Below are 25,013 nucleotides of genomic sequence, written 5' to 3'. Positions count from 1 at the left end.
AGTATAATATAGATAGTCTACATTGGCATAACCATTTTTGGCCTATTTACAAATGCATGCTTGAATATAAAATTGGATGTGATGAGATAATAAATGATATTTCTTCCTCTTTAATTAGAGGTTTTAGGTTTATACCTAGGGAATACTTTCTTGTGTTAATGTGTCTATATATGGTGTGAATCTAAATTTTCGAATCAACTGGTACAAATAACGGATGACTTAAAACTAAATCTGCTGAAAGAATCATCTAGGATATGACGAGATAAATAAGATCTTTCATTTTTAACTAAAGATCAGGTTTGTGTCTTGAGTTAATAAGGACTTCCTCTTTTTATTGTGTCCTATACGATACAAATATGAATTACTCGAGTTAATAAGATACGATAAGATAAATGAAATTCTTAATTAAAGGTCTCAAATTTATGCACTGAAAATGAAAAAATCTTTAATAGCGATCTCTTTTTTCCTTTAGAACATCATATACAATATGAATTTTGAATTAATCGAATTTATAAATACCAAAGAACGCAAGAAAAAAGAAAGGTCCATTTGCTTATCTGCCAACCACTTCCTATATAAAAAGCTGGTGATATCTTCATTAAAAAAAAGTGGTGAAAGCTTTTAAAGAATCTAGAAAAAAAAAATCCATTGTATAACTTTGATGATTAATTAATTTTAATAATTAATTTACTATATGGAAGTGGACAATATTTATATATGCAGATCCATAAGAAGATATATATGAGATTTTTCTATGTTAAAGTAATCAAAAGATAATTGATATTAAAATTAAATCCTCATGTGTTCTATTTACTATTGAGAAATAGTTCAATCTTTTCTTTTGTAAGAAATGATGACAAGTTGTTCCAATATGAATTAAAGTTGATAATTTTTTAATGATAAATCAGTCTTCAGTCTTATTTTTTCCTCATAAACCTTCGTCGAATATGTTATTTTAATCGAGAGTCTATTAGTAAATGTCTTTCTATCCAATAAAGATAGATGTAAGATGTGTACATTCTACTTATTTATTTATTTATTGTGTTGTATTGTCAAATGCATTTGTAATAACAAACTATTCCATTTTATGTGACGATCAATTTAGTGTGATTGTCTCGTTACTTTTTTCTTCTCGTCTTGTTAATACTATTACTTATGTGTATGACGTAACGAAAGTACTATTTATCTTTTCCACAAATACGATACGTTATGAAATAATTCAAATTTATTGCTGAAGTTTTTTCATTATTATATAATGATGAATATGCTCATTTTACGTAATGATCGAATTGAATACCAAGCAAAGTAAAACAGCTAAGGTCCAAGCCAAGCCTCACTCAAAGTGATCATTTCCTCCTATATAACCACCCATTTTCCCCCTCCTCCTCCATCCGCCATCGCAAACATGGAGGCGAAATGCACCCAACCACCCTCCTCCGCCACGAGAATCAAACGAACCACCAGCACCAACGGAAGTGGAGCCGGAAACGGAACCATCATTCTCGGCAAGTACCAACTTGGCCGTTTTTTAGGCCGTGGTAGCTTTGCTAAAGTCTACCACGGCCTTTGTTTAGATGATAACACAAATATCGCCATCAAAGTTATCGATAAAAAATCGATCATTGGCACCGATGTCTCAATGGAGCCCCGAATCATACGTGAAATCTCCNNTAAGGCCTCCATTCAAATTTGACTTTAGGCCACCGATTTATTAGAGCCGCCCCTGCGTCGAATACGTTTTTTTAATCAAGAATCTATTAGAAACTGTCTCTCTATCCCACAAAGATAGATGTAAGATGTGTACATCCTACTTATTTATTTATTTATTTATCGTGTTGTATTGTCAAATCCATTTGTAATGAGAAACTATTCCATTTCATGTGACGATTAATTTAGTGTGATCGTCTCGTTTCCTTTTTCTTCTCATCTTGTTAATACTATTACTTATGTGTATGACGTAACGAAAAGTACTATCTATCTTTTCCACAAATACGATACATTATGAAATAATTTATAAGTTCAAATTTATTCCTGAAATTTTTCATTATTATATAACGACGAAAATGTTCATTTTACGTAACGATCGACTTGAATACCAAGTAAAGTAAAACAACTGAGGTCCAGCCAAGCCTCTCACTCAAAGTGATCATTTCCTCCTATATAACCACCCATTTTCCCCCTCCTGCTCCTCCATCCGCCATCGCAAGCATGGAGGCGAAATACACCCAACCACCCTCCTCCGCCACGAGAATCAGACGAACCACCAGCACCAACGGAAGTGGAGCCGGAAACGGATCCATCATTCTCGGCAAGTACCAACTTGGCCGTTTTTTAGGCCGTGGTAGCTTTGCTAAAGTCTACCACGGCCTTTGTTTAGATGATAACACAAATATCGCCATCAAAGTTATCGATAAAAAATCGATCATTGGCACCGATGTCTCAATGGAGCCCCGAATCATACGTGAAATCTCCGCCATGTCCCGTCTTAATCATCCCAACATAATAAAACTCAATGAAGTAATGGCTACAAAATCCAAAATCTACCTTGTCATGGAGATCGCCTCTGGAGGCGATCTCCATGCCAAGCTTATCCGTCATGGACGGTTCTCTGATTCCACGGCTCGTTTCTACTTCCACCAATTAGTCTCCGCTCTCCATTACTGCCATCAAAATGGCGTTACTCATCGCGATATCAAACCTCAAAACATTCTTCTTGATCAAAATAACAACCTCAAAATCTCCGATTTCGGGCTCTCCGCCTTGCCTGAACAGCTGAAAAACGGTCTCCTTCATACAGCTTGCGGTACACCAGGTTATACAGCTCCAGAGGTAGCATACAGAAAGGGATACAATGGCGAAAAGGCGGATTCATGGTCTTGTGGGGTAATTCTATTTGCATTTCTATCTGGATATCATCCATTTGATTCTGCCAATTTATCAAACATGTGCCGTGCAATACATCGTCGTGATTTGCGATTCCCTAATTGGGTTTCAAAATCAGCTCGGAGTGTAATTAACAAGTTACTCGATCCAAATCCGAGTACTAGATTAAGTATTGAGCAACTAATGAAGCTTTCATGGTTTAAGAAATCGAATCAACAACAAAAATCAAGCGATTGTGTTTTCGAAAAGAATCGTACAAATTTGGGCGGGATAAATGCATTTGACATAATATCAATGTCATCAGGGTTGAATTTATCGAGGTTATTCGAGAGTGATTTGAGCAAGAGAGAGATGAAGTTTACGACGAATGCTCGAATCGAGGAGATTGAAGAGAAGGTGATGAAAATTGGAGAAGAAGGAGGGTATAGAGTTGAAAGAGGGAAGGGAAGGGGAATTGAGTTGGTTAAAGGGAGAGTTGTTTTAATGGTGGAAATTTTGGAGGTGGCAATGGAATTGTTGTTGGTTGAAGTTAAGGTTGTTAATAATGGAGGATTGGAATTTGATGATTCTCAATGGGAGGAATTGAAATTTGGGATGAATGATATTTGTAGTTTCATGGTACAATGATGAGTCTTGATGGGAAAGGTGGAGGACTCATAACGAAATTCACTAGTTTTGATTCAATTAATCTAAATTCATATTACGTTAAGGTTCAGTATAGTAGAAAAGGTTTATGATGAATTCACCTCACATAGGGTACATTAAGTGAGGAAGCGCTTCTTACGAGTTTTTGTTTCTTCATTCTTAGAGCTTGAAACCGATCCATTATGAGGTATTTCCTATGAGTTCCTTCATTCCTAGAGCTTGACACTAGTCCACTATAGTAGGAAATGTTTCCTACGAGTTTCTTCATTCTTTGAGCTTAATATTGATCCATTATATTGGGAAGTGCTTCTTATGACTTTCTTCATTTTTAGATCTTGACGCTCAATCCACTATAGCGGAAGACGCTTCTTACGAGTTTGCTCTCTGATATTTTTGAATGTATAGGCATGTTGTTCTTGTTGGTTGTTAAGATTTTTTATTTATTTTTGAATAATATTTTGTAAATAAAATCCTCTTCTTGATTTTTAGTTGCAAATATGTTTTCGCTAGTTCCTTTATATAAGAAATGAGTATGTTAATTTGATATATGATTTTAGGCTAGAACAAAGATATGTTTGAAACTATGAAATCAATCTTTTTCTTTAATTATTTTTTTACCTGAATTAAAATGAGTTAATTAATAAATAGAAAAATTATTAACTTGCTCAAACTTAAGGGTTCATATTTTCTTAGGATATTATTGGCATACTTACTATAATTTACATCAAATTATGTCAATTTATCATACTTAAGTGATTTGATAAGGTATGAATACATAAGGATTAATCATGATAAAGCAATATAAGAGTATGTAAACACANTTAGTTGCAAATATGTTTTTGCTAGTTCCTTTATATAAGAAATGAGTATGTTAATTTGATATATGATTTTAGACTAGAACAAAGATATGTTTGAAACTATGAAATCAATCATTTTCTTTAATTATTTTTTTAGTTGAATTAAAATGAGTTGAATTAATAAATAGAAAGATTATTAACCTGCTCAAACTTAAGGGTTCATATTTTCTTAGGATATTATTGGCATACTTACTATAATTTACATCAAATTATGTCAATTTATCATACTTAAGTGATTTGATAAGGTATGAATACATAAGGATTAATCATGATAAAGCAATATAAGAGTATGTAAACACATACAATTATTTATTGAGTTGATATAAATATCAAGTGTGAATAACTTTCTTTTTATTGTATAGAAAGTTGTAAAAAAAAACACTTCAACTTCTTTATCAAAAGGGTGATAGAATCAATATGTAAGTGTTTAGTCTCCATAAGATAGAAAAAGTTATTTACAATCAATGTTTACACCTACTTTAAAATATTTGTGATGGTCTTTATATTTCAATAAGGATAAGGTATTAGAAGTTACTATCCGATTTGCGCATTATAATTTTCAAAAGAAAGGGATTGAATCCACTCACTTTATCAGAACCAACATCATCAAGACCACCACTGCGACCATTTATAGCCATCACAACCATTGCTACCACCAATTACCACCATTGCAGTCACCGCCACCACTAATCATCACCATCATAAACATCACTGTCATCAATCACCACCATCTTAATCTCCGCCGCCATCGATCATCATTGTCATTAAAAACAGTACTATCATTATAACTTATTAAATTAAAGAAAATAACAAAAACACAAGCCGTCTTAGCTCAGTGGTAGAGCGCGTGGCTTTTAACCACGTGGTCGTGGGTTCGATCCCCACAGACGGCGACTTTTATTTTTTATTTCTTTTATTTTGAGACTTATATTAATTTATTTTATATTTTATTGGCTTAAAGAAGAATAAAAGAAAAAATTAATCATTTTCTTTATGTCAATTATATTAAGAACTCTACCACTAGACGCTGTTACACAATTACGGAGTTGTTTGATACGTAGGATAAGGATAATAATCTCGAAATAGAATTTGAAATTAACTTTATTTCATGATTGATTTGAGATATTAGCTAATCACGAAATTATTTTATTCCATCATTTGTACTAAAAGATGAGATATTCTTATTTATCTCATTCTAACAACCCGTATACCTGTCATTTACAATATAAATTTAAACAAGGATTCCAAATTAATAACCCATACATTTTTTACTTGATTTATATCATTAATTTGAGTTGCACAAGTATTATGACACAAAGATCCCTTTTTTTTTGTAACATTAGAATTAGATAAAAGAGATCAATTTAACAATTTAGTAAATTGTGATGTATAATAAATCATTGTGACTAGTGACTGATATTAGAAGAGTCTGATCTTTAAAAAGGAAACGATCTCTTATGACCACTTACAATTTGAATAGAAAAAAACGACCCCACGAATCTCATGTCCTGTGTTTATTTTTTATTGATCTCCTGTAAAAAGGGTCATAAATGGACTACGAAACCAAATCTCCCGTCTTCAAGTTGGATTGTGACTTTTGGTTAAGACATGAATCTATTTGCAGTACTTCTTAAACCACACTCCAATGTTCAGAAAGCTTTCAAAATCAGATTGTGGTCTGCAAAACAGATGTGTATGTGTAAGTTCACAACATTAAAGTGAAGTAAAATCTTATGTTGCTCGGACGCTTCAAAAATGCTGCTGGTTCCGTGTCGGATCTTCCAAAAGTCAGTGCACTTTTGGATCATCCGCACGGATTCAACAGCATTGTGGAGATTCCGAACAACATAGCATGATACCAGTTTACCTATCAAGTGCATGAGTGTCCTCAGGGAACATGATCACTTTAACTTCCACTCCTCCTTTCTCCTTCAACGCGCGTGCATACTGCACACAATAAGAGTGAAAGGCATACACTTTCTTGAGTTATACATCGTATTGAAATAAAACCATAAGTTAAACCGTCATTAGTCATTAAGCTGGGACAAATAGTAATGTAATGGTTCCATTAGACCATATTAGCATTATTGGTGTATACACAATAAGTAACCCACCTTCATCTCACAGAAGGCATTGGCAGACATAACATTTTTGGTCCACAGATGATTGGATACAACAGTTCATTAGTAAATACAAAGCTTGAAGGTTGACTTACAAATAGAGCCAACAATTAGACTCCACAAAGATATCGCCGTGTTCTGGATGGATCAGTATTTCTTTTACTTTTTTATTGTTTATGGATGGATGCATAGTTGTTCAAAGAGAATCAAAAGGTAAGTATAGACTATGTATCAACAGACATACATAACCAATAAAAGGTGCAACTAGGAAAGATGATATGGAATAATGATGGATATTCATAATTGTGAACTTGCTCATACCGTTTGCATTTAAGAATGAAAACTTATGTTCAACAAATAAAACAAGAAAGATCATAGATTATAAGAAATCTCACTTGCAACCCAGTAGACATTGGTACACGGAGGTCCTTAGCACCTAGCAAGAAAAGCGTAGGAGTTCTGACCTGCAAAATTGGCAAACATAAGATGCTAGAGATGCATTCCTAATAGATTCACACGTCTAACAGTCATCCTTTATAACAACATTTCACTACCCAGGGCATGTTATGTTCTATTTTTTATTTTTGATAACCATGGTGTCCGGGCCAACTTTCGCACACCTCGACTAATTCCATGGGATAATTGTCACCTCCCACCAACAACAGGTATCAGTTAATGTTATGTTATATTATATGTTTGCTATAACAGCAGTTCTCTGTAGCAGCCAAAAAATATCCGCACAAATGACACCAATATACAGAGGTTTGATTGTAACAGGATCTGTGATCCTTGAAATCTAGCATGACTTATAACTTCAGTCTATTCTGCAATTTAAACATAGGCCTTTCTAGAGAACTAACAGAAAGACATATTGCTTAAAATGGAATGACTGTCGAATCCAGATTTAATAGAGGCGCATACCTTGGAGACGTGTAAAATTGGTGATTTTCTGTAAAAGGCGTCAAGGTGTTCAGATGAAGTAGCCTCTGTAAAATTTGTTTTTCCCTTTTCTCCAAATGTCTCTGCGTAGCACCAATCAGGTATATCCGATGTACCGACCATCAAAGCGAGGTTGCAGACAGGGTTCCTTGCAACTGCTGCTGCAAACTTATCTGGTGCCTGCAGAAATAGTAGCAGAACTGTCGAGCAATAGTCGTTAAGAAAGATAAGCTTGTCCAGCTTCCCTTATTAAGGGCCACAAATATTTGTTGAACAAAGCCTTGAAGGACCAAAAGTTGAGAAAAATGGGTACATAGCAACCATAAAGACGGTGGCATATTAGGAAATTGGTAGACCTGGCCAATCAAATGAGTTGTCAAAAATCCACCATGGGAACCGCCGAGCACAGATATTTTAGATGGATCTGCAAGTCCCTTTTCAATGACATGATCTATAGCAGCAAGCACATCATTAACATCCTGCAGATTAGGGAAAAAAGAGGAAGAACACTCTTAGGTTCCAAATGCTTAATAGAATTATTATGAAAAAGAAGGAATTGTATTTCATATAACAAAACCATTCAAGCCTAAACAAAATTAAGGAAGAAATCTTTTCAAGGGAAAGAAAACGAAAAGACGGCAAACAAGTACCTGTGATCCAATTTTCCCAGGAAGAGATTGTACTGCTTCCTCCCCAAAACCCAAGGAGCCTCTGTGAGAAGGAGATTAAATAAAAAAGTGCTTAGTCAAAATTCAAAGCAATTACTGCTCCTTACCCAAAAAATAAAATACAACAAATGAGATATTCAGAGATTTTATATCTAAAATATATATATATACGGATGTCCAATATATATGCACGACCTATAATATTAGTGTAGCATCTCATATACATTACTAGTATTTCACAGTTGGTGTTATATTTCAATAACCATTTGAATTAACAGAGGCATGAAGAAAGAAGTCAGTTATGTTGGTTACCTATAATTTACAATCAACAAGCTATAACCAAGTGAAGAAAGGAAAGCCAAGGACTTTGAGAAGCTTGACAATGAAACAGAATGAGGACCCCCATGAAGGACTACAATCAGTGGATCACACACGTTACGACTCTGAGTCTTGGAGGATACAAAGATAGCCTCATATGGCTTGCTGGCACCTAACAAGAATAAAACTCATTGAAGATTATAGTAGAAACAGCAGAGATTAGTAATCTAGAAGGATTCAAGCATCTATTGATCTGCGGATAGCATAAGAGGTCACAATCATGTGTTGATCCATGAATTTATAGAACTCCCCTCAAAGCTCAACGGGTTTCTAACCTTTAGTAAGGTTCTCAGAGATATCCCTGACAGGAATCCTCATAATACTAAATTGGCGCGAAGACAGCAAAGATGTAACCTGTGAGCATTGTTGGGAACATTTAAATTTCAGAAAGCCTTCCTAACAAGAAAATGCCAAACAGAACAAACTAAGATGGAATTATAATAAAGGAAAACAAAAGAAACAACGAAAAACAGACTGACCTTTTCAGAGCATCTAGCTATGGGGCTTGAAATATCTAACCAACTCCATGAGGTCTCCACGGAGGCCTTACGAGTAAGGGAACCATACTTGATTGCAGGAACATCAACGGGACTACTACAAACTTCAACCGGAAGAAAATGCCAGATTCTTTGATTAATGGGAATACTATTATAGAAACCAATATGAAGTATACTATTATAGGAACCAATATGAAGTAAAGTATGAACATTGATTCCTACCAGCTATGATGTTGTCACCATCTAGTGCAAGCATATTCCAAGAGAAGCTAGAGTCTCCAGGGCTGATCCGCGATATGTTTCCACTATTATTTTTGATAAAGACGAATTTCACTATTATTAACTCATTGGTACAGAAAAAGAATTCATGCTTGAGCAGCAAAATATTTGGTTACCTTATCACATTTACTGAAATTATTACTTGTGTGCTGCCCCAGATAGAAGATAAAATCATAGTATATCCATCGGAAAGCCAAGGTCTACTAAGAACACTAAAGCAGTAAAGGCCAGGGAAGCAACCATCTTCAGGACACATCACAATAGGAACCTGCAGTTGCCACTTACAGCATGAACAGGTGTGCTGACTGTAGGATAAAACTTGGAATCAATACAACAACACACACAGTGTAGTCCCACAATGTGCAATCTGGGGAGGGTAGAGTGTACGCAAACCCTACCCCTACCTCAAAGTTAGAGGGGGTTGTTGCCGATAGACCCTTGGCTCAAAGCTCGGAATCAATAAAAAAGTAAATAGTACTTCTAAAATGGCTAATAATAACTAGCCTCAAAGTGCTGATGCAAGTAATCAGAATCACAAAAACTGAGTGTACCACTTCAACAATTGTAACATCTGGAGTTGGCTTTCCGCTGAATGACCAATCAATCTTATGAAGTGAATCAGTTGCAGAATGTGCCCAAGAATCTACTGAACTTCTAGCAGACAAAAAAATAAGCAATTTTCCATCCGGGCTGCAAGTTTTTTTTGAAAAGACTAGTTAGTTCCATTTTATCAAACAAACTAGCCACAACAGTTAAAAGACACGAGAAGATGCAAGATTCCTTACACGGAACCAACTAATGTTATTCAAATGTTATCTTATAGAGAAGGAATTAGGGGAATGAATTCTTCATCAACACATCTCCTTTCTCCTTTTTTTTTTCTCTCTCCATTTTACTCTGGGGACCAGGGGAGGGAGTTGGTCAGACAAGTAATTCAAGACAAACCTGAAACGAGGAAAGAAAGCACTACTTATGCTTTGTGTCAGCTTAATTGGAGATACATCGTTGGCTGCATTAGTTCTGAAAGTGACAAAAAGTCAATTGAGACTACAAAAACAGCATAAATCAAATATAAGGGAATTCTCCACTAAATTAGTCCCCTATGTACTACATTCATGCAGTAACAAATGTAGTTAATCCACAACATGTTCGTTTCTGACAACTAGCAAGTTACTTACCCAGATTGATGGACCTCTACCTTTGAAAATGGAGCTTTAACAGCATACAAGGCACAAGGCCTGTTATAGCAATATTTTATGCCCAACTTTCTATTATCTGATGGCCACCCGACAAAAACCAGATATTGTTCAAGGCCTTCACGGGATGGAGCCCATACAACTTGTCCGACACTCAGTGACTTCCCGATTCCTTCAACAGGATGTACTACTCCACTGCACAAATTTTTATTTAGGGTTTCTATCCAAGACATCAGAACTCGATCCTGTTACCAGTCTGATATAAGAAAATATAGTAAATTTTCAAACCTGTTGACATCAATAATGAAAAGAGCAGGTTGTCTTTTTCCAGCATAGGTTTCCCCCCACTCCTCTTCCCAGTCCCCTTGACCTTTCCAGCTCCCACAGTCCTTATCTGTAGAATTATCTTTCTTATAACCAAAAGTAGTAAATGTAGGCTTCGAGGGAGCCGGCTCCTCAGCGACATAAGCAATAAGAGTTTCATCACTGTTCCATGATATTCCCTCAAACCTGCATTATCAAATAGTAACACACATTGAGTCTATGAATGGGGATGTGATGTAAGTAAAGTGATGTTTAGTTCATATAATAACTACCATCCATCTGAATATACAGAGCCGTGGGCAGAAGCAGGAACATAAAACTCCTTTTCCACCAAAGATGGACCCCAAATTTCAAACTTGGTCGGAGAATCATTTTCAGGATTTCTAACTACAAGAAGCTTTGAACCTGAAGGTGATGGAATCATCATAGACACATTGGACATCTCAATAGGGAATGCAGCCCATTGAAAGCTTACAGCATTTGTGCTTTCTTTTGAAATATGACAAGGTAGTATGTATCTCCTCTTCTTGTTGTCTAGGAGATTTGGTTGGCTCATCAAGAACATACCCTGGGAACCTTGAAAGGTAGAAAAAGGGTTACAAACTAGCAGCAGTTAAAGAATATGCATAATATATTAAGCGGGAATGCAAGAATTTAATTAGTACTACGCAATTCTTTATTCTCCAGGTAAGATTAACTATAGTTTATCTACCAAAAAAAAGAGAATAAAGAAGTAAAGAAATCATACCACCGTCAGATGTGAAAGTCCATGCCTTGTCAATGGTGGGGATACTAGTGAAATCTTGGAGCAAACTAGATTGAGAAGAGTATTCTTCTTCTAAACTCGCATCCAAACCCAAAGGAAATTCTTTAGGAGAGCTGGCTCCCACACTATCCATTTTGGAGAAAACTGAGAAACTTTGTCTAGTAATCAAACACAAAAAAAGAAGACCAATTAATATAGAGAAGTTCACAAGGATCAAGGAAATGTTAGTTTCCAATCAAAAAAACAATATCAGGAAACTGTAGACCCCCTCTCTATCCATCCCCAGCTCTGATATATACAGGAAAAGGGAGTCTAATAGTGATGGACACATTTTTTTCCATCTTGAGTGCTTACAGAATGTAATGACCAAAATGGAGGTAAGTGACAAAGAAACAAACAAACAAGTGTTTGTACTTCATTAATGAAAGTTTTGAGACCGGTAATGAAAGAAACTCAAACAATGAATTACTAAATACTACATCATTTTGATTTTTCTACTACTCATTGGATAAATGGAACTTCCTCTTTTTGTTTTCTTTCTTTTTATGAAAAAAAGGGATCTTTTTCCTGGTAATGTACAACTTGATTCAAGTAAAAATATGATCTTTTCATAATCATTCACAAGAATCAACATTTGATCCAAGTTTCGATTCAGTAATCTCCTTCCCCCCCCAACCCCTCCCTCAAAGAAAGAATCAGATAGTACGCAAAATGAAAACTTGCTAAATGGTATCTGAAATTCTGAATGTCATCAAGACAGAATCAGTATTATACAAAGATTAGAGCAAATATTAGCATAATCAAGATAGACAAAAAAGAGAACCTACATTTTCTCCTTTCTTTTTCAACACTTATCCGAGTACAAGTCAACCTTTGCACCATATGACACAAAATACACAAAAATCCAAGATAAGCTGAGGAAATGGTAGAAAATCAACAAGAAAAAGACCCTACACCCTCAAATAAAGAATCAGATGGTTCTACAAAATGAAAACTTGCTAAATGCAATCTGAAATCACTGAATGTAATCAAGACAGACTCAGTACAACTATACGAAGATTTGAGCAAATATTAGCAAAATCAAGATAGATAGAAATAAAATTTACTTGTTGAGCCAAAAGGGTCTGCAGGAAATAGGCTTGTGCTGCTTGAGAAGTCGAGTTTCAGACGAAAATGGGGGAAAACGATGAGAGTGCAGTAGAACTGAGACGAAGGAGTGAGTGCGTATTGCTGCTAAGGGAGAAAGTATATTAGTCATAGTCCACAATATTTTACTTTTTAATCAGATTGGCTCCTTTTTTTTAGTTTAAAGATTTTCATATTGGCCCAAACATCACTTAATTCGTCTTGTCTCAATGGAAAACTAAACGCTTCAATTCGTTTTCACTAAATTTTATTGGCATTTGTTATTGACATGAAATAAATTTTGAACGCTATTTTATAAGTTAGAATGTCTACCTCATAAAGTAAAGTATTTATATATTTCAAATTTAAGTGTTTAATTGTCAGATAAATCATAATTAAGTATATTTTATAATTTTTTATCAACCTCAACTTATAAATAGTTATGATCAAGTCCAACTTATTAATCACATTTTTAGCTTTCTACTTAGAAATCACATTTGTGGACTCACCCACAATGTTTATTTGCATTTGTAGATTTGTTTTATAAATAGTTTCGAGTCTGTCTTATTATTCATTGATAATGATTTATTAATTGTAATTATTGAGTATGATTTATAAAGAGTGTGATTCTTTGAAAAAAATAATTCTTTGAACTTATAATACATTTATTGATTGCGACTTATAGTTTATTTGATTAAGTTTTTAAAAAGCCAAAAATTACTATTCCTCCGTTTCATATTACTTGATCACTTTTAATTTAATATGCTTAAGAAACGATATATAAGAAGATAATTTTATTAATTTATTGTGGTAATTTTACAAATAAATTTGAACACTTTTAAAAAGAATTAATTACAAAGACAATATAAAGAAATTTAATTAATGTTTTCTTGATTAAGTGAGGTATGAAATAATTATTTTTAGTATAATGATCAACTAATATGGATCGAAGAGGATATTTATTTTAAAATATTAAGGTGTTTAATCAAATTTTTTTTTGGTTAAAATTAAGTACTTTGAGTAACCCTTTTTATAACTACCAAAGTCCAAAAGTGCACATTTTGGGGAAAAGTCCCATTTTTTCCGTTCCTCTTAAAGCACAATAAACCCAAACTCCGGCGAACTCCGGTATGGCGAACAACGCACCGGAGATAAATGCTGCCGATGATTTTCTCGAGCAAATTCTGGCGATTCCCTCTTATGCTACGATTCCCTCTTATGCTAGCCTATCGGTAACTGATATAAGCGCCAGTGCCTCATCGGAGAATTCAGCATCTGGTATCTCTCAGCTCCAGCAGCAGCGGCTGTTCCCTTTGGGGTTAAGCTTGGACAATGGCTTTGCTGATGCCAACAACATTGGAGGTTTTCAAGTGAAGACTGTAAGCGTACTACTTCCTCAATTCCAATTTGTCTGACACTATACGGAAAAGTATGTACCTTTTTACTTGTTCCTCTGGGAGTTCATAATCAAGCTTGAGGGTCTGTCTATGTATTATGACAAATAAAAATATTGATGTTGGAGTTCATGAATGTGAAGATGTGCCTTTTTTTCTTCTTTTGAAAGATAAAAGGACAGTGGGCCAAACAAATTGGGACAATGGAAGTTTTTCTATTGTGAAAATTTTGAACTCAGTTCATAGTATTTCAGAGTTTTTTTGTTTACTTCTGTTTTGCAGTACCTCCTTGATCATACTTGCATAAGTGAAATGTACTTACTTTATCAAAATAATCAGTGTATTTAGAGTTTAGCTGGTGTGGGGAAGGAACTGGATATTCATTTCAAAAGGGGTAAGCTCGGGGATAGTACCGTATTTTTATTTGTTATTCATGTTCTTTTGCAGGAAAGAGAAGCTATGCACATGGGGAATTTATATTCAGCTCTAGAGCATTTGCAATCTCATGCTGTTTGCCTAAGTGTTCCTCAAGTTCACCAAGTCCAGGTTACATATTTCTGTTTTTTCACTACGCTATTGTTTCATAGTCATTACATTTTTATTCTTTTAGACTAGTATTTCCATATAATATCAGCAAAATTAAATAAATCAATTTAATCACTTTACGTAAAGTAGCTATTGAGAATTTAATCACTAGTATACTTGTTGGAAACCTGGTTTTGCCGGTGATTTGATATGGGTCCTTGTAGTAAGATTCCTATTGTTCCTAGAGTTTTAGTTTGGTGACGATGAAGGGACCAGAGTGAGTTGAAGAATGTAATAACTAGGCAAATATGGAAATCATCACTACTATCTCTACATAACAGAGATAATAGAAATTGTCTTCAAGAAGCATCAACTCCCAATATACTCAAGGGCGTGATCTAGGGGTCAATGAAGTGGGTTGAGCACCATGAGGTCTTAGGTGCAAATCCAACAGAGATAAAAACAATAGGTGATCTCTTCTCATATGTTCTAGCCTTGGTGAACAAAGTTACCTGGTACCTATTGTTGGTGGGGGTAGTAGTAGGTATCCTGTGGAATTAGTTGAGGTGCTCGCAAGCTAGCCTAGACACCACGGTTATAAGAAAAAAGCATCAACTCCCAATATAAAACGGACAGGCTGCTGAATCTTTTTTGACCTCTTAGCTTCAGATACTTAATGTTCCTAGTAAAGGTGTAAAAATTGCACCTTTTGTTCCCCAAGAAGATGCTATTTTATTTGTGTACTTCACATTAGCTGTACATCTACATCTTGGCTATGGATCATAAGGAAGGGGAGACAGTGAAAGGCTTTATCATATTCTTTTGTTGCTTCCTTCTGTGATAGCTTGTTTCTAAAATCTTGAGTAGTGGTGGCAATTTCAGCTCAAAATTGTTTTGACCCCCCCAAACCATTGATGTTAAACCACCCATTTGGAATATGGGCTAACATGTGTCCACCCAGTTTTCAAACCGTGATTCTTTTTGCATTAATTNTACATCTTGGCTATGGATCATAAGGAGGGGGAGACAGTGAAAGGCTTATCATATTCTTTTGTTGCTTCCTTCTGTGATAGTTTGTTTCTAAAATCTTGAGTAGTGGTGGCAATTTCAGCTCAAAATTGTTTTGACCACCCCCAAACCATTGATGTTAAACCACCCATTTGGAATATGGGCTAACATGTGTCCACCCAGTTTTCAAACCGTGATTCTTTTTGCATTAATTTTTATGTATTTCACTTACCCCTCACTTCCTAATTCCAGTTTAGTTGCATGCGACAGGCTTGACGAGTCTTATATTGATATTTTTTAAAAAAAATGTGGCATCTTTGTCAGTTTATGATTTATATCCATTATTTACTAATAGATCTCTTAACTTCTCTTTGGTTCTTGCAGCCTTTTCAAGGCCACCCAACATCAAGCACAACAGTAACAATACCACACCAACCTGCAATTCATCCTAGGCTTCGGGCACGAAGAGGACAGGCCACTGATCCACATAGTATTGCTGAGCGGGTAATATGACTAATATATTTGGATGTTTGTCAGGAGAACATTAAGCTATGTTAATTCTCAAAAAAATTAAATCAATTTTGTTGTAAAATGTGGGGGTCTGTGGATAATGCTCTAGAAACAAGTGTCTGAATAATGTGTCCATCTCTTTACAGTTAAGGAGAGAAAGGATATCAGAACGAATAAAGGCTTTGCAAGAACTTGTCCCCAGCTGTAATAAGGTGTGCTCTATTCTCTTGTTGCCACAAATTCCATTGATGAGCATTCGTTTTCTTGTTGCTACAGATATCAATTCAGTCTCATTCAATCTTAAAGATATATATTCCAAATAATGGATATATTAACTTTTGTGCTGACCCATCGTTTATCATGATATTAAAATAACTGTTAAAGAATGACAAAAGTCCCACATCGGTGGTTAATGAGATGGGTGGACTCCTTATAAGGCTTGGACAATCCTCCTCTCTTTGAGCTAGCTTTTGGGGTGTGAGTTAGGCCTAAGACCTAATTTAACATGGTATCGGAGCAGGGCCCGTCTCACCCGATGTTGGGACCCCCAAAATCAAAATNGCAATGGTTGATGAGATTCTGGACCATGTGAAGTTCTTAAGGCTTCAAGTTAAGGTAATTTGTCGATCATTATCAGGAAAAAAGTTTTTGTTTTTAAAAAAGTAAGGTAATTTGACAGTCAACTAATTTTCAAGCCAACTACTAGCTTAGCTGATGACTCTATTGTCTAGCCATTATATTCCATGACAAACATCACTAAAGTTCTTGCAATTTTGAGTTATCTACAACGGCACTGGTTCTTCTTGTTTTTATTCTGCCATATGATTTCATTCTCATTTTGGATAATGGAACCGGTCTTTTGAAATGGGGAACATATTAAGCCGCCGCCTCCACGAAAAAATAAGCTAGTCTAAGCCATTCTGAGAAGTTCACAATCTGTTTGTGAATTTTCATGGTGGTATTTAATAATTCTTTGTTTGAGTATATCTTTGCCAACCTCAACTAGCTTCATTCTGTGAGTTGAGATAAAGTGGACGCATTGAAGGTTATTGACTTAACATCACCTTAACCGTACACTGCGAAGGATTACGCACTGCGTTTCCATTAATTTATTTGCTTCCTTGCAAGTTTAATGCACCTTGTAGTTTGCTAATGAGCAATAATACTCTTAGGGGTCGTTTGGTACAGGGGATGGGATAGACAAAGTTATCCCTTGGATTGGGATATCCCATGGGATTAGTTATCCCACCATTTATATGGGATAACTAATCCTATCATTTTATTTCAAATGGAATTAATACCTCTAACCAAATGCAGTAATCCTGTATTTTATCCCAAGATTATTATCCCTTATCCCCGTACCAAATTCCCCTGAGTGATTTCAATTTTTGCTTGATAATTCAAACTGCAGGTTATCCTTGCATTAACCATTCTAAGAGTGTTTCAATTTTCACAATATAAAAAAAAGAAAGAATCTCATTCAACACTGGTTCAACTTGCTTCTTTCCATCAATTGAAATTCTTCTTCCTCTTTTCCCTCCCATTAAATACATAACCTCGCCGAGGATGGATGGTGGCTCTTAAAGTCTTGTCTAGTCGAAACATTATGTAATGAATTTACTGGCTGAAATCTTTAATTGAATATCAATGATCATCATGGTAGTCATGTTTAAAGCTCTTAATCTTTTACCGTTGTACTTTGTTTTGGTCATCATTGCAATCTTTTAAGGGAGTTCTGGCTGTAGTAAAGGTTGGACAAATTAAATACATGAATAAACCACCCCTTATTAGTTCTCTTAATTATGTTGATCGAATAAATGATTTGCCTTAAATATGCCTAAAGGTACTGAGCATGAGTAGGCTGGGAGGAACTAGCGCGGTAGCACAACTTGTTGCTGATATTCCATTGCAGTCTGTTGAGGTAATGAACACAATCACTCTTTTCTGCTTCTAACTAACTGAACATCTTCGAAAAATACCTCTATAGTTTCTGATTACTCAACTGTAAGATTGCTAAATTTTCTCCAAGACTTCATTGTTTCGTCATTATTTTAGGGAGACAGCTGTGAAAGTCGATCCAACCAGCACGTCTGGGAGAAGTGGTCCGATTCTGAAACAGAGCAAGAGGTAGCAAAGCTCATGGGGGAAGATGTTGGAACAGCCATGCAGTACCTTCAATCCAAATCACTCTGCATCATGCCTGTTTCACTTGCTGCACTCATCTATCCTGCTCAGCAAACTGACGACCAATCAATGGTCAAGCCAGAACCAACGGCCCCATCGTAGACTTCTAAGTTATTGCAGGTGCAATCAAGAACTCCTAATTTCTTTTAGTCCCATCTGTCTATATATCCTTACCTATTTTCTCTTGAATCACCCTCTGAAATCCTTGGTAATGCAATTAAACTCAGATGACACAATTTGTGCTTTTAGCTCAACCATTGGCCCCTTTATCAACTTTCTTGAGTTAGTCACACCTTGAACAAAGGCAACACTTAAGAAAGCAACCAATCCATTTGTACCATTGTAGGGAAGAGTGTATTTTTTTTCAAACTCTCTGTTATTAGCTGCTTGTTTCCCCTTTTTTCTTGTGGGTTGGTTGTGACTCCTTGTATCTTTTTTATAGTGGATAGCTAGCGATGTATTATAAAAGAAAATTGTCCCAGATTGCATTTGGTGGACTGTGTGGGGAGAAAGAAACCAAGTTTGTTTGAAGACAAAGCCATTAGTATACAGAAACTAAAGATGAAATGTTTAGGGATTTTCTTTTTTTTGGTGTAAACATAGCTTAATGGAAGATTTAGAATCAACTTATGATGTACTAGATTCCTTATGAGAAGATTAAGGATTAGGAGTTTCTTCTTTTCTTTTCTTTTCTTTTTTTTAAGTTTTTTGCTCATCTGGATGTAAATATGGGGGACTACACACCCTTTGTGTAGTTTGTTATTAATACACAAAAATGTTACCTGTTAAAAATAAATAAATTATAAAAGTGATCAACTGGCACTTTGTAAAGTATAGTGTAATTAAATATGGAGATTGGAGAACAAAACATACTTTTCATATCAAGAATTGAAAAGCAAAAATACAGTGTGTTTGTACAATTGGTTTCACAGCCAAAAAAAAATAAGTACAGTTGCTTTGTATGTTTGAAGGGGAAATTATCCCAGTCTCAAAAAAATATGCAGGATTGATAAACCACCATGGTTTGTCCCCTGCTATATATATGATGTTACAACAAGAACAAAAACGAAAAAGTAACTGCAATTACTAACTCTTTTTTCTGTTTGATTACAGTGTTTCAAAATAAATAAATAAATCAATTTCAGGATTCATCTAAACAGAGAAATCTTCATAAAAGCCTCAAAAATGCGTGTGGTATATTTATATATATCATAGTTCACATGATCCCAAGCCTCTTGTTTCTGATCCTTTCATTATCCTCAGCCTCTTGCATGATGACATGAACATTCTGCAATATCCATGAAAATAATCTCATTAAAATCCATGCCTAGACATGTAACTTATATAAATTTAAGTTATATACATTGACAGTGTAAAGATTTTTTACACGATCTATGTATTTTAACTTATTATAACATGTTAATTATTTACCATATTTATCAGATTACCAATTATATATATCACTCTAAAAGTTAACCAAGTGTTTAACTACTTACTCCTGACTAATGCAGCTTAGCCTATTTTCTTTCTTTTTTTTCTAAAATACATTTTTAATAATCTTATCTTCCAAAAATTTGCTTATGATTGTGTAACAATTCTTTTAACAACAAGTGGAGTGGTGGTGGGTGGTGGTCAAGGTTCAAGAACTTACTCTCGACCAATGCAGTTTAACCTATATTAGCAAATTAATTGTTATTTTTATCAGATTTATCAATCATATGTATTTGTTTACAACTACCTTATAAATGATCTGATTGTGCAACTATTTTTAATGGTAATAGTTCGGGGTGGGGTGAGTGAAGGTTCAAGAACTTACTCCCAAGGAACATCTCCAACAAGCATCAAATCACCTTCTTTATCTTCATAAGCAGGTGCAAATTCTGACCCTTTATAGCCTTCCCTCTCTGAATATTCACCTATGTTGAGCTTGAACATTTTCTCCATTGCTTTAAGGAGTTCAGTGTAACACTTGTACATTTTAAGATCAATTTTTCTAAGAAAAGGGGCTCCATCCATGCTAACTTTGACATAGATTCCACACTGATCTTGATGAGCTTCTGTTTTCTTTGTAGTAATTTGTAAGGTGTTCTTCCAGTAAGATCTCACTGGTGGCCACCCCACTATTTGTGCCCTGCAATTTAGTAGGCGGAGCCAGAAGGTTGAGTTAATGAGTTCTAAATTCTAATAAATAGAAAAACAGCTTATTCGATTCTGGATACGCTGTTTATATATATTAAGTGGATCTCTCAAGAAAAATACAGGATTTTGACCAAAGGTAGTAGTTCTGCTTCCTCTCTTGCTTTGCCCCTACTCATTCAAGACTTGAAAAAAAGTAACCCCTCTTTTTTTATTTTATGTGTGGCATCGTTTCTTTTTAGTTGATTTACAAGAATAATAGTTTTCTAAATTTGGAAATAAATTTAATAGAACTTTCCATTTTACCATAGCCTATCTTGCTCAGATCCTCCAAAAGTATCGCCACAGCCATGTCAGATCTTTCAAAAATAGTGTATTTTGGATGGTCAATACACGTGCAGTGGCGAATTTCATAGTTACTTCTTGTTTGTGGTAGCAATTTAACTTAAAATTTCCATTCCACCCTTAGTTAAAATTATTCATTTCTCGCTTAACCGAGTTAAACTATGTCAGATAGATTGGAACAGATGGAGTATGAAACTTACTTGGCAACAGGGGGTGTTGTGGCTTCATAATCTGAACTTGATTCATCTTCATATTCAGACAAAGACCTTTTGTTATTCTTGGAATTGGGCACAATTTGTTGGTGATCAACTTCTTCCTCTGTCCCTGGCAAACCCAATCTAAGTTCTGTTGCTTTAAGATTCAAAATTTTCTCCATCCTGGTAATAAAAACTTCTGCACAACTATACCTCAAACTATAAACTCAAAATTCTAGGTCTTTCTTGGTTTTCTTCTACAAGATTGATGTGAAGAGATTATTTTTGACCTTGTATTTGTGTTCAAGAAAATATGAGTTAGATAATAGTTTGTGGGTTGTTGTTATATAATGGGAAAAGGGGGAAGAGTTGGAGAATCATTAAAGAAATGTTCCAAAAGTACATAAATTTGGGACAAAGACAAGCTAAGGCTGTTGGCTGGAAGAGTAGCAACTTTGAACATGTAGGGGACAAGAGAGGGACAAGCTCACCCACATATATGGACTAAAACTCTACAAGACTTTTTTTTTTCTTTTTCATTTAAACACTTCAACTGGACCTGTTACCTGTTAGACATTTAACATATATCTAAGATATAACTCTTACCTATCGGATCAATTTCACGTGCTTTAGACAGGTGAGATATATGTTCTTTGTCCATGTCGGTTTATATATTGTGTTTAATTGGCATACATTGATTGACTGAACACGAAGTGTCTGGTATATAATGGTCAGTTGAAGCGTTGGAATGAAAAGTCATACAACTTAAAAAGGGATTGTTAATATATTTGTTACCACTTTTCGTTTAGACACTTCAACTTATCCTGCTACCTACTAGACATCTAATGTATGTCTAAGATATGCCTTTTATATATCGGATCAATTCACACGTCTAAATAAGACATGGTGGCCTATTCTGTTTAATGGTCATGCACTGACTGAAGTTGTTGTGTGTAATAAATTTAGGTCAATTGTTATGTCAAAATGAGAAGTGGTGAAACAATAAGGGACCAACTATGTAGTTGGCGAAAAGGAAACAATAGAGTATATGGTAGGATGGTTGAAATTTTCATTCTTAATTAGAAGTCTCGAGTTTGAGCGCTCTGAAATATATAATTTCAAGGTATGAAATGCTTTGGTACGTACCTATATGTAATGACCCTCTTGGTCATTTTTTGTGAATACTGAATGAAAAAATTAGAGAGAAATTAAAGAAGGGAATCAGATGCTACATTTCATGAGTACAGATTGTACTTTTTAATTTTCTTTTTTCATATTTGTTACTATTGTTTTAGCATCCCAATTAATTCAGATTTACACCTGCGTAAAGCACATTAAAAAGAGGAACACTATTATTGTAGAACAACTAACATATTCTGAACAATCAAATCGCAGATCAACTTGTCTATGTAGTTGAAAGAATGTATACAACCAACAATGACAAGACAATTCTTGGATTTTGTCAATTAGAAGCTTCATGGCAGCATATTGTTTCAAAGAAAACAAAATCAGTTTTGCTGTATTTAGGTTGTGTTTTCATTGCCTTTCATTCTCTCCTCATTATTAATTACCCCAACAAACCTGCCTGTCTTTGACATCTAACCAATGCATTCAATTTTAAGAGGGTGGAAATTAGATCACTTCCATCCATAGACGGATCTAGAATTTAAGTTCGATAAGTTCCACCTCTAAAATAGATGAATTTAAAACCTAACATAATAAGTGGATTCAGAATGAGTTTGATCTATATATATGTGTGTATTGTTCGATCTCAATAGTCCAATAAAATATACTTCCACTGTTTCAATTTATGTGACACTTTTTGAATTTCGAGATTCAAACAAGTCTATCTTTGACCGTAAATTTTTCATACATCTTTTTAATATTTTGAGTTGTTGATTATTGTGACTTATAGTACTTTTTACGTAGTTTATAAATATATAAATTTCATTTCAAAAAAATTAAAGATTCCATGGGTAAATTGTTGGTCAAACTTAAATTGTTTAACTCTCGAAAAACGAAAAATACCACATAAATTGGGACAAAGGGAGTACAAAAATTTGTCTCTATAAAAAATATGTTTTGAAGAGTGAGGCATAACCTATGTCGAACAACTCAAACAACCTACACCTCAAATTTTATGTACATTTAATGAATTTCTTAATGTGTATATATATATATATATATATATGAACTCGTAATCGACCCTCGAGATCCGTTTATGGACAACAATAACAACAACAATATATCCAATATAATTCGACAAGTGGAGTCTGATGAAGGTGAAGTGCGCAATCTTACCTCTACTTTATGAAGGTATAGGTTATTTTTGATAGACTCTCGGATGTTTCTGCCATGGACTTGAGGAGAAAAAAATGGTAGGCCGAAGAACTGATGAACGCAACTCACTCTTCCCCACACGTATTTCGATGCACACGAGAGGGTATTGAAATTGGACTCTCAGTCTGCTGTTAAGACTACATGTAGGCCCAAACCTCACTTCAATATCTTCTGTTAGCACATCATACAGGCCTTCACCACCATCCTACCTTTGGTATTCCTACTCATAGGTGGATTCGAAATTTCAATTATTAAATTTAAAAACTTTTACCATCGAATTCGTCATACTAATTACTATCAATAATTATCATCATTAATCAACATTATATATCGCTAACCGTTATCATCATTCACCAGCCATTAGCTGTTAGCATCATTTCACTGCTAATTATTAGCCGCCGGCACCAAGAACCATCGTTGATCACTACTGCCAACCACTATATCATAAGATACTACTCACAACCATCATCATTAGTCAATACCATCTTAAATCGACACACACAATCACTATTGTTAGTAATCACCGTCACTAATCGCCATGTAAATTTTTGCCACTGCCACCACCAAAGACCACGATTGATCATTGTCAATCACTATACCATAAGATACTACTCACAACCATCATTGTTAGTCAATACCATCTTAAATAGACACACACAATCACTATGGTTAGTCATCACCATCACCAATTGCCATATAATTTTTAATTTTTTTTTTATTCATATGATATTAGATCAATTTAGTATTTTATTTGAACATTATACAAAGATAAAATTTTATATATTCAAATGTTGAGAAAACAAACAATCTTAACTATTTAGTATTCAGATTTTAATGCAATATCTTAATAATCAGATGTGTATTCAAATTCATACATCTAAATCTCAATGCATATCTTAATATTACCTTGTGCGTTCAGACTTTAACGTCTTAACCTCAATAAAAACAAATAATATTAGTTTAGTTTGATAATTAATCAAATTATAAGAAAGAAATAAAGAAATTAAAATTGGTAAGTGTTGAGCAGAGTTATTTAGCATGTTTTGGGGCCTACTATCTCGACTTATGTAACCTTTAGAGAGTTTAATATAACTTGACCAAATATTAACTCAATTCTTTTTAATTCATTCAAATTCAATTAAACTCGCATAATTTGACTCAAAATCATTTGCTTGATAAAAATTTCAATAACCGTTTACTTGATGAAAATAGTACAAAACAATATTGTATCTAGGTGAAAAACTAGATGTCATACCATTAAGGGATCTTGAAATAAATATAGATAGGAATTACCTCACTAACTAACTTACATACCCTATGCACGATAGCTATTGTTGATGAGGAGATCATAGACTCTTGATAGAATGGAATGTGATTACTTGAATCTTAAGAGTTTTGATGCTATCATCGACTTGCATTGCTCAATCATTTTGAATCATGTTCAAGGCAACACTTTGATTGATAATGTGTTGGGTGTAGTTAGGATCATGTTCAAGCAGATTTCTCTAGAAGCTAGTCCACACAAAGTTCTCATCAACGAATGAAATTTGCGAGTCATTTATTTATTTTAAGGTGAAACTCTCTTCATCGAATTTCACAAATACACACTACAAGTCTACAATACAATGATGTTTCTTTTGATATTTATTTTTACATTTTTTTAAAGGATACTTACGAGATATTATTTTTCAAGAAGTTTT

The 25,013-nt window shown here is 34.6% G+C and overlaps 4 protein-coding genes and 1 non-coding gene across 5 annotated transcripts; 3 read left to right on the top strand and 2 right to left on the bottom strand.

The window, feature by feature from the left end:
- Positions 1-2,053: 2,053 nt before the first annotated feature.
- On the top strand, positions 2,054-4,044 carry LOC125860930 (CBL-interacting serine/threonine-protein kinase 7-like). Its single transcript, XM_049540977.1, has one exon. The coding sequence runs from the start codon at positions 2,209-2,211 to the stop codon at positions 3,508-3,510; it is 1,302 nt and encodes a 433-aa protein (XP_049396934.1). The 5' UTR covers positions 2,054-2,208; the 3' UTR covers positions 3,511-4,044.
- Positions 4,045-5,206: 1,162 nt separating this feature from the next.
- TRNAK-UUU (transfer RNA lysine (anticodon UUU)) lies at positions 5,207-5,278 on the top strand. Its single transcript has one exon. It is a non-coding gene; the product is annotated as a tRNA-Lys (tRNA).
- Positions 5,279-5,800: 522 nt separating this feature from the next.
- Positions 5,801-12,821, bottom strand: LOC125858621 (acylamino-acid-releasing enzyme-like). The gene is made up of 18 exons (XM_049538450.1): positions 12,659-12,821; positions 11,535-11,710; positions 11,059-11,362; positions 10,751-10,972; positions 10,445-10,657; positions 10,212-10,286; positions 9,818-9,956; positions 9,383-9,534; positions 9,210-9,292; positions 8,970-9,091; positions 8,766-8,844; positions 8,425-8,602; positions 8,095-8,155; positions 7,801-7,923; positions 7,427-7,624; positions 6,901-6,969; positions 6,253-6,332; positions 5,801-6,063 (listed from the first exon to the last, which is right to left on the bottom strand). The coding sequence occupies exons 1-18, from the start codon at positions 12,808-12,810 to the stop codon at positions 6,000-6,002; spliced, it is 2,490 nt and encodes an 829-aa protein (XP_049394407.1). The 5' UTR covers positions 12,811-12,821; the 3' UTR covers positions 5,801-5,999.
- A 932-nt stretch (positions 12,822-13,753) lies between these two features.
- Positions 13,754-20,215, top strand: LOC125860227 (transcription factor UNE12-like). The gene is made up of 8 exons (XM_049540150.1): positions 13,754-14,056; positions 14,519-14,617; positions 15,989-16,108; positions 16,261-16,328; positions 16,666-16,729; positions 17,958-18,035; positions 18,170-18,418; positions 20,080-20,215. Exons 1-7 carry the CDS (start codon positions 13,808-13,810, stop codon positions 18,398-18,400), a joined length of 909 nt encoding a protein of 302 aa, XP_049396107.1. The 5' UTR covers positions 13,754-13,807; the 3' UTR covers positions 18,401-18,418; positions 20,080-20,215.
- On the bottom strand, positions 19,176-21,415 carry LOC125860225 (auxin-responsive protein IAA4-like). Its single transcript, XM_049540149.1, has 3 exons — positions 20,980-21,415; positions 20,115-20,429; positions 19,176-19,586 (listed from the first exon to the last, which is right to left on the bottom strand). Exons 1-3 carry the CDS (start codon positions 21,153-21,155, stop codon positions 19,508-19,510), a joined length of 570 nt encoding a protein of 189 aa, XP_049396106.1. The 5' UTR covers positions 21,156-21,415; the 3' UTR covers positions 19,176-19,507.
- Positions 21,416-25,013: the final 3,598 nt, after the last annotated feature.

Source organism: Solanum stenotomum, chromosome 3, assembly GCF_019186545.1.
Source record: "Solanum stenotomum isolate F172 chromosome 3, ASM1918654v1, whole genome shotgun sequence".
In the NCBI taxonomy this organism is placed as follows: Eukaryota; Viridiplantae; Streptophyta; class Magnoliopsida; order Solanales; family Solanaceae; genus Solanum; species Solanum stenotomum.
The sequence above is the reverse complement of the archived record's forward strand: the minus strand, read 5'-3'. Positions and strand labels throughout refer to the sequence as shown.